The following is a 9,516-nucleotide window of genomic DNA, read 5'->3' as shown; positions in this document are numbered from 1 at the left end:
TTAGTGAATCCTTCCCCAGAACCAAAGATTCCAGACTGCTGCCACAAGTGGGGCCAACAGCAGCACTGTCATGCCTGATATGCCCTTTGTGCCATCATCTTCCTCGAGTTTTCCATTACAGTTATCTCTCTGGCAACATCTGTAGAGCAACAGGGACTCCTCTAATCTCTCCATGAAGAATGTCAGGGTGCAGGAAGCTTCCCTCCAGCATCCGTGATAGGATTGGTTCCCTGTGGGAAGACACAGGGAGTGAGAGGTCAACTAGGTAAAAGTCTGTCTCTGCTATGGAACCCTTCATTCTGCTTCTTGGAACTAACCCTGTATAATTCTGCATAATCATCTTGGCTGGGTTGGGGAGGGAAGCCATAAAGTAAGTGACAATATGTCTCACAAGAGAACTTGGGCACAAAACAAATCTCAACTAGGTATGGTGGCACATGTCTGGAATCCCAGCAGATACGAAAGTCTAATTTAAGTAGAAAAAATGTTGAAATTCACATTATTTTTAAAAATATATATGTGTGTGCCTGCATGTGTGTATGTGTATTATTCTTTAAAGCAGTTTTAGACTCATAGAAAAATTGAGTAGAAGCTTCAAAAGTCCCTATTCTCCAAAACACAAACCTCCCACTTTCAGCCCAGTCAGTGTGGTACCATTTGTTATAACTGCTATACCTACATGGACTCACCATTATTACCCACAGGTCATCCTAGAGTTTATTTCTGCTGTTGCATATTGTAACAATCTGTGTTTCATTATTAAAAATGCCTGGCACAGGCTAACATAAAGGAATGGAGTTCAGTTAGCTCAGTTCTGGAGATTCTGAGTCCAAGACTGGGGCCCACCGTTCGTTGGGCTCCTGGTGAGGGGGTAAAGGAGGATGATATCATATCACAGTGGGAGCATGTGTAGAGGAAAGATTAGAACCCCCAAAAAGACAGGAAGAAAAAAATCATGGCTCGAAACAGGAAGCCAGAGAGAGCTACATGGAGCCAGGCTCAGATTTATTTATAATAATCTTCTGCTACAAACTACTAAGAGGGTGCACAAGAACTAGTTTAGTTCTCTTCAAGGGCTCGTACCCAGATGGCCAAAGGACCCCCTGCTAGGTCTGACCTTATAAGAGCTCTACCTCCAGAATCATCACACTGAGGACCCAGCCTCCAACACATGGACCTTTAAGGGGAGAAATAGCTCCAAGCATCCTGTGGCACATACAGAAATGGCACGCATGTTCCAGCTCATGCTGTAAACATGCTGCCCTCCAAGTTCCTCTTATTCACCTTGACCCCTGCCAGCTACGGATTTTTTTTTTTTTTTCAGTCTTGTCTTTTCCATAAGGTCATATGGCTGGAACTACTTGTGGCCTTTTTACAGTAGTTTCTTTCCCTCATTGATATGTGTTTAAGTTTCCTCTGTCTTTCTGTGGCATGATCATTCATTTCTTTTTGGTGCTGAATAAGATTTCATTGATATCCCAGAGTTTATCCACCCATCTGCTGAAGGACATCTTGGCCACTTCCAAGTTTTGGCAATTATTGAGTAAGTTGTTATAAACCTCCACAAACTTTTATGTGGACCTAAGTTTTCAGCTGTTTTGGGTAAGTATATATTCTCAAGGACTTTTTGTTAACATATAGTCTGGATAGCTTGGTAGCTCTTTATGGAGAAGACAGTATTTCTGTCTACTTCTAAGTGATATCGCGATACTTTAGGCACTAAAGCAGAACAACAATGCTTTCTCTAGTGTCACCTTGGTTTAACAGTTTGAGATGTTTGTGGTAAGTTGCTGTCAATTTTATGAGGTCTAAAGTACTTTGTTATCAAGCCAGATTCCTTAGTAGACCAAATCTTTTTCTCTGAAATGTTAAGATATCTTTCTTTTCTTTCTTTTTTTTTTTTTTATTTTAGGGAAGGGTCTACAGGGTGTTCAAGGTCTTACTACTAGAACAGACTTGTAGTGATCTGCCTGTTTACAGCCTCCCAAGAGGTGGGATTACAGGCGTGCACCACCATGCCCAGCTCTATTGCCCTCTCAGGGTGCCCCAGGGGCGGGACTGGTATGGCAGGCCTGGGGATTGAACCCCTGGTCCCTGCACCTGCTTGCAGGTGCTTTAATCTGCTGAGCTATTTGGCCGGCACTGAGTACATTTAGTTTTGTTGACAACTGCCATCGCATCATTGGTACCTTTAACCATTGGCTTGTGTCGCTCTAGTCTGCTGCCTCAGAATCCTGGGCTGCTGTCTGCTCCAGGTGTGTTGAATTCTAGCCATTCAGATTGTTTATATTACCCATTTTTAAAAGCTTAACTATCCAAATAAGAAACTATGGAATTTGAGAGTTGGATAAAAGATTATGGCCGTGGAGCAGGTCAGAGGTCAGAGCTCTTAGTTGGTATTCCAATTCTTATTCGTGCCATTTACTTTCTTATTTGGAAATTAAACTGGTGAGCAGACATTTGTGGAGGGAATGATTATGTGCTTCCAGGGGCCTTACTACATTTTCTACATTCACTGTGAATTATCACATTCTCTGACAAAGGCAGGGGAACTTCCCTATAGTATCTAGGACTTTGCATGCCAGGCTTGGGATGTTAGCTGCATTCCAGGAATTTGTATTAAAAGTATCAGATACTTTCATTGTGGTAGTGAGGATAGAGTCCAGGACCTTCACACTGATATCCCAATACCTTTTTATTTCTTTCATTGGAGATAGGGTCTTACTAAACCACTAAGTAGCCCAGGATGGGCTTGAACTTGTCATCTTCCTGCCTCAGCCTCCTGGTATGCAGGAATTACAGATGTATACCATCAGGCCTGGATGACACTTCTCTGTGTTAGATACAGTCAACCTAATTGGTTCTTACTTGTGGAAGAATTTTTTTTCTGGTAGGAAATTAATCTTCATACTGAGAAGTGTTTCTGAACTGTGGATCTCCCAACCTTTTCATGAGTTTATTGGACATAGTCACCATTACTTGACATTGACAATGGGAAGAGTTTGTGGTAGGAAGCACAGGAGTGAAAATAAGCTTGAAGCATGATATTTTCATCTCTTAAAAGTGGAAACTTGGGGGTTTTATCTTATGGAACAAGACCATGCTGGAAGTGACATTCTGCACCAGTACTACAAATTACACATCTGTTCAAGTGAGACTCGTACCCAGCAAGAAGAGGGCATGGCTTTATCTACCATCCCCTCAATTATAGGCTTTATGGAAGTGGAGAATCCCTAATGTGACCAATTGGGACGTGCAGACTGGACAAAACTAGCACACTCAGGGACCACCTGCTTGGGGCCCCTCCTCTTATCCCTCTCTTGGACAGGAGCTTTCTTTCCCTCAATAAATATATTCTGCTCATATAAAAAAAAAAAGACTAGCACATATATGAGCACTTTGCTCTGTAGGGCCATTATGCCTGGGAATGTGTTGCTGCCAATCCTGGGAACACCTCTGCCATCTTAGTCTTCCTAAGCCCTATTCATCCTCCAACCTCAGCTTATGTCCCCTTGAAACTCTGTAGGTACTAACTCCCCCATGAAACAAGACAGTGGTATAAAGTTACTGGGACACCAAGCAGGTCTTTGTCATCATTTTTGTATATGCAAACTGCCCCACCCCACCCCATCCCAGGACAGGGGATTCAGTCCACAGCCTCAGGCTTGCAAGGCAAGTGTTCTACCACTGAGCTGTATCTCTAGGCCTTTAAAATTGCTTTTAAATTTTAGAACAGGGCCTTTCTAAATTGTCGAGGCTGGCCTCAAATGTGCTTCTCCTGTTCCTGAGGAGCTGGGATTGCAGCATGCGCTGTAATGTCTCTGACCTTAGCTCAGGCCCTGGTACACCAAAGGCTTCCAAATGTTGGGAAGGCAGCAAGGTGTGTTTGTTCAAAAGCAAAAGTTCTGGCATCAGATGAGTTTCCATGCTTGAATCCTAAATTAGTTAACTGACCTTATCCTGCTTGTTAATCTGAGGTTCTAGTTCCTCATTTATTAAACAGGAATAAAAGATCCACCTGAGAAACAGCAACTAACAACTTTACGGAGAGGGCCTAATCCCCAGCACACAGCTGGCACCAACGGACAGTGGCTCTTATTTATGGGTACAAGTGGAGTTAGAATTGGGGAGGCAGACTTGCCCCCAGCTGTCATCACCCCATTACATGCAGGAGACAGGGAATAGGGGAACTCTTACCTGCTGAAACAATGTAGCATGAATCAAGGTTAGGTGTGCAAGTGGTGACATTATTGCATTTCTTGGTGGTCCTTCTACAATTGAGGCACCTCAGGCTGAAACCTAGAATCAGAAAAAAGAAAAAAGTGTGTTATAGTGGCATCAAGCGACACTTTAGCAGCAGAACAGAGCTGTCCACCTGCAATAGTATGGTATGGGGTCAACTACAGTTCCACTGATGTATTTAGGGGCCTAGAGCTAGTGCACAGGGAATATCTGCCTTTCAAAATCCATGCAGCTGCAACTGAGATGCTTTTCCTAATTTTCAACTGGCAGGTGACTGATGTGTGCAGTGTAATGACTTTTTTTTTTTTTGGCAGAATCGGGGATTGAACTCAGGCCCTTGCGCTTGCCAGAGAAGTGCTTATTCCACTGAGCCATCTCCCTGGCCCCGCAGCATAATGACTTTTTAAGCCAAAACATCAAAGAGAGTAAATAGCCCTGCGACTGTCTTCCTGGCAAGAATAAGCTCAGTGAAACCAAACCCTCGTGGATTGATAACTCCTTATTTGTGTGAAGAGACATTTTGAAAGACAAAATATATAAGATCTCTTTACTAATCAATACACACAGACAAATATTTACAGCTGATTTGGTGATAGGAACACTAATTTTTATCCAAATGAAGCAAAACATTCATCCCCCTGAAAGATACTAACCCCATTAACAAATGTATATTGTACATTTATACTTAATTATTACATTGTGAATTTTGACAAATGAAATTTTGTGTAAGTCAGGTGTCGTGGTACACATCTACGATACTAGCATATCTATAATCCTAGCTGAGGAAGGAGGACCACAGATTGGAGGGCGGCCTGGGAGACTTAGTGAGACCCTGTCTCAAGATAAAAAATGAAAATGAAAAAGGGCCAGGGCTGGAACTATAGCTCAGTGGTAGAGCGCTTCCCTACCATCACATATGTCAGGCCCTGAATCCAATCCCTAGCACTGCAAAAAGAAAAAGAAAAAACAGAAAAAGTGACAGCTCTGCCATACTAGACTGCTTGTTCTCCCCGGAATCAGCATTTGTCATGGCCATCCAAGAGGGGAGCTACAGGGAGGAAGCACAAACATGCCATTTCTCTACAGTCCCTTCCCTGTGCTGGATGTGTGTCCTTAGGGACAAGAAGCTAAGAATGGAAGTGGGAGGGTGTTGGGCAGGCCTGACTGTCTGAGGGCTATTTTGAAAGATCACACATAGGACTGACTTACTGGCTACAGCCGCCTTGGCTTCCTTATAGTCCTTGGAAGGGTCAAGGGCCATGTGTGAAACTTCTTTGGAACGGAAATGCTGATGGATAATATTTTCGAGTGCTCAAACGTCCATGCACCTATATGCTAAGCTCTTCCATAAAACTGTTAGAAGAGGTAGGCACAAGAAACTTTATCCCCATTTTGCAAGAGACAACGAAGACTAAGATATTAACTAAGATTTGTCCAAAGTCACACAGCTACTAACTAATGGAATGAGACACAGACTCAGGCTATCACTTCCAGAGCCCAAGCTGGAAGAAGTGCTGAACAGGAAAACAGCATAGCTGAATAAAGGAGGAGACTTGGTCTGAGGTAATCAGAAAAATTCAACTAAAACACAGATGCTTGGAAGAGGAGGAAGGATATACACCTTGAAACTAAAACCAATCTGATATAAGAGACTGCTAAATAAAGCCAACCATAGATGAAGGACTTAATAAAATGGCCAGCCAGCCCACCTGGTTGCCAGTGGGTCACCGGATAAGGATGACTGTCCACCATACTTGAATCTTAGGAGGAGGAAGAGGAGGAGGAGGAGGAGGAGGAGAAAAAGAAAGAGAAGGAGAAGAAGGTATACTAAACTAGTATGGCTAAATCAAGTCATACAGGATAAACTTGGGACTGGGATACAACACCTCCTGCTTCTTCCACCTTCCTCCAAGGAGAAGACATGGACCAGAGAGATGGCTCAGTAGAATAAGCACTGGCCTGGCAAGCGCAAGGGCCTGAGTTCAATCCCTGGTTCTGCCAAAAAAAAGAGAAGATGCTACAGTCTAGCAGTAAATTCTGCTGACACAAATGGCTCCCTCCCTGATGATCAGCCATTTTACTTTTTTTTCCCCTTTTTATTTTGTTTTGTTTTTCTTTCTTCTCTTTTTCCTTTCTTTTTTCTTTTCCTCTCATTCACTCTGTGCACCAGAGCACTAACTGGAAACACTAGGAACAAGATTAAAGACTAGAAGGCTGCGTAGTAAACAGCCCTCCCCCCTCCCCCCATGACCTGTGGTTAGAGAGGTGCAGGGAATTAGACAGCCTTGCCACAGAGGGCCTATGCTGCCCTGGCTGTCCCCACACTGCCAGGAAAGAGCAGGAGAAAAAAAGCACCTCACAGCACCACCACTATATCTTACCCAAGGAAGTTACAGATGCAGTAGAGACAGGTGACAGGTGGCAGTGGAACTTGTTTTTTTGTTTGTTTGTTTTCTTTTTCTTTTTTTTAATTGAGAAACAAATATCAATGAGACAATTTCAAAACTGATTAATGGGACAGTTTCAATAATTAATACATTGTACATTGTTACCTTCTTAGTGGCTATCCATAGTACAAGATGCAGACAGGATATCCTGTCCAAACACTATTAGTACAAATCTTTCTTCTCACTGAATTAAGCGAAAGTAGCTGTATAACCCCTGTGTTTCTTGATGCTACAAGAAAGGTCAAGTATGAGATTGGATCAAGCACATGGACATTTTTACAGGTCAAAACAATGGAAAACCAATTTGATTCAACACAGAAAAAATAATATTGAAGAGTTGACATAAAAATTAGTATAGAAAGATGCCAATGTCGGCCTCATTTATCCAAATGAGGATTTTGAGTTGGTCTGAAGATCTGAAAATATAGACCTAGCCAATAAGCACTGCCTAATCACATGGCTTGGCAGTGGAACTTGTAAAGCAATGCATGGGAAGTTAGCACCCCACCTCGCTAGAGGATTAAGAATTAGGCCCTAGCAGCTTTGGACTGCAACAGTCGGCTCCACTGGGTAGAACTGAGAGAGGAACAAGTGAGTAACATCACAACTCACGCCAGCTAGGGTTAACAGGGCAGACAAGGACATTGGGACCAGGAGGAAGTCATGACTTCTCTTTTTTGCCAGACAGAAAGAGGATTCAAGTGTGTCCTTAAGCAAGTGGACACATGCACTGACACACCCTCCACAGGTGACAGAGGCTTAGCAGATGCCACTCTTGAAGTTGGCCAGAGGCTTAAATGAGATAAACATTGGCACAGACGTATGTCAACTACGTAACAGCAGCTGTTATATGGGAGCTACTAACGCATCCCAACATGGCAGGCACCTTTATTTTTCTTCTTTATTGCTTATTTGCTATTTCTTTTTCTTCCTTTATCACACACACACACACACACAAACACACAAAAAACCTATAGTGGTACCAATATCACACAGGCAGAAAATGACACTTGATCCTTATCAAGGTAGCAAATAATAGAAGTAATAGAGCAAGTAACATAACTGTTCCTATTTTTATAAAAGGCTCATTGGGCCTGGGGAGACAGCTCAGTTGAATAAGTGCTTGCCTGGCAAGTGCAAGGGCCTGAGTTCAATCCCCAGTTCCAAAAAAAAAAAAAAAAAAGGCTCATGACATCATCTCCAGGAAACCAGAGAAGGGTGGCAGGAAAGGGCTGGCCCATGGAAGGGGTGGCCTGCAGCAGGAGTAAAGCAGGAACCCAGGGGCTGGGTTGGGTTCACAGTGTAGCATGCCACTCTCTTCTTGTATTATCTTACAAGTTACTTCATCTCTTTGGACCTCAATGTTGTTATTTGCAAAACAGGAATAAAAAGACTGTCTATTCTATTGGATTGGCATGAGGAACAAGTACATATATGTAAAAAGTTCAGACTGGTAATTAACACCCAAGCGCTATAAGCTTCAGCCATGGTGGCAGCAGCTACCACTATGGTCACCACCACTATAGCACCAGAGAAGCCACGGGGCAGAAGGAGTGAGCCGAGAAGGCCCAAAATGCACTTGCATGGCACTTCAAGAGTGGCATCTGTTAAAGTGCCCAAGGTTCTTGTAGTGAGTAGGGAGGAGACCAACTGTAACCTGGTCCCCTATAAAAACCAGCAGCCCTGTGACTGGGGACAGCTGTGACTCAGGAGGATCAGGAGCACAGAAAGCCAAAGAACCAAAACCAGGCCTGGATAGGGGACTGGGGTGGAGAGCAAAGCCAGCCGCAAGCACTTTCTGGAGAAGTAAATGAGAGGAAGTTTGCGGCCAGCTTCCTGGATGGTCCTGGTCTGTGGGCCACTCACCTGTGCTGCAGAGCAAAGCCAAGACCAGCAGGAGACTGAGGAGGGTGACACCTCCTTGACTTCTCATTGTGACTGTCTGCAGAGTCTGGAAGACAGGGACGAGAAGGGCTGTCATGATATTTAAAAAGCTGCTGCTTATCTCAGAAATCAAGAGCTAGAGGTCCAGGGGGACCCTAAGAAGGAGTTGATGGCCTGATCAAGAACAGGAAATTTCCTGGGTGGGGTGTCCATGCCAGGTGGTGCCGTCAGGTGGACAGTGCTGGGTAGTAGCGCTGACCCTCCTCCTGCCTGAGACCTTGGCTTACCGAAGAAATACTTCTCAACTTGATGAAAGAGGCAGCTACGAGGGACCCAAGGCTCCTCGGGTACAGCAGGAACACTGGGACCCAGCCCAGCTCAACCTACAGCATCCACAAACACAGGGAAATAGCTCAGTGGTATAAGCATCTGCCCGGCAAGTACAAGGTCCTGAGTTCCATCTGCAGTATCAAAACAAGAACAAACTCGATCCCCACAAGCCCCAGTGTTCACTGCTGTGCAGTGAAAATAACACCATCTCCCCCACAAGGATTGTTGCATCCAGTAAAAATACGTGAGAAAGCAATCCATGTGGCATCCTCACCCACACCCCCTGCTTTGGGCTGAGCTAGATAGAGGGTCATTTCTGCAGGCTGGGTCACTGTAGGCATTGGCCCAGAGAGTTTCCTGAAGGGGACCCAGCAAGCTGTTAGCACCAGAACAGAAATCTGAGGTTTGGCAGGTAGACATGCAAGATCTAGCACTACTACCACCACTACCACCACCACCACCATCACCACCACCACCCACCAAGTAAGGTAGGGACATCTTGTTCACTCTGCAGAAGTAGAGAGGTCCTGAGAATCTGAGGAGTGGTCCTTATTACACAGGTGACTGGATGTGTAACAATGGGCTCCAGGTTAGACAAGGGGGCTGAAATGCC

General features: G+C 44.3%; 1 protein-coding gene across 1 annotated transcript; it reads right to left on the bottom strand.

Moving 5' to 3' along the window:
• Nucleotides 1-8,946, bottom strand: Cd59 (CD59 molecule (CD59 blood group)). The gene is made up of 4 exons (XM_023710585.1): nucleotides 8,861-8,946; nucleotides 8,556-8,640; nucleotides 4,198-4,299; nucleotides 1-230 (listed from the first exon to the last, which is right to left on the bottom strand). Exons 2-4 carry the CDS (start codon nucleotides 8,620-8,622, stop codon nucleotides 1-3), a joined length of 399 nt encoding a protein of 132 aa, XP_023566353.1. The 5' UTR covers nucleotides 8,623-8,640; nucleotides 8,861-8,946.
• Nucleotides 8,947-9,516: the final 570 nt, after the last annotated feature.

This window comes from Octodon degus, unplaced genomic scaffold (genome assembly GCF_000260255.1).
Source record: "Octodon degus isolate 3935 unplaced genomic scaffold, OctDeg1.0 scaffold00018, whole genome shotgun sequence".
Taxonomy (NCBI): Eukaryota; Metazoa; Chordata; class Mammalia; order Rodentia; family Octodontidae; genus Octodon; species Octodon degus.
Note: the sequence above shows the minus strand (reverse complement) of the source record. Positions and strands in the feature narration are given on the sequence as shown.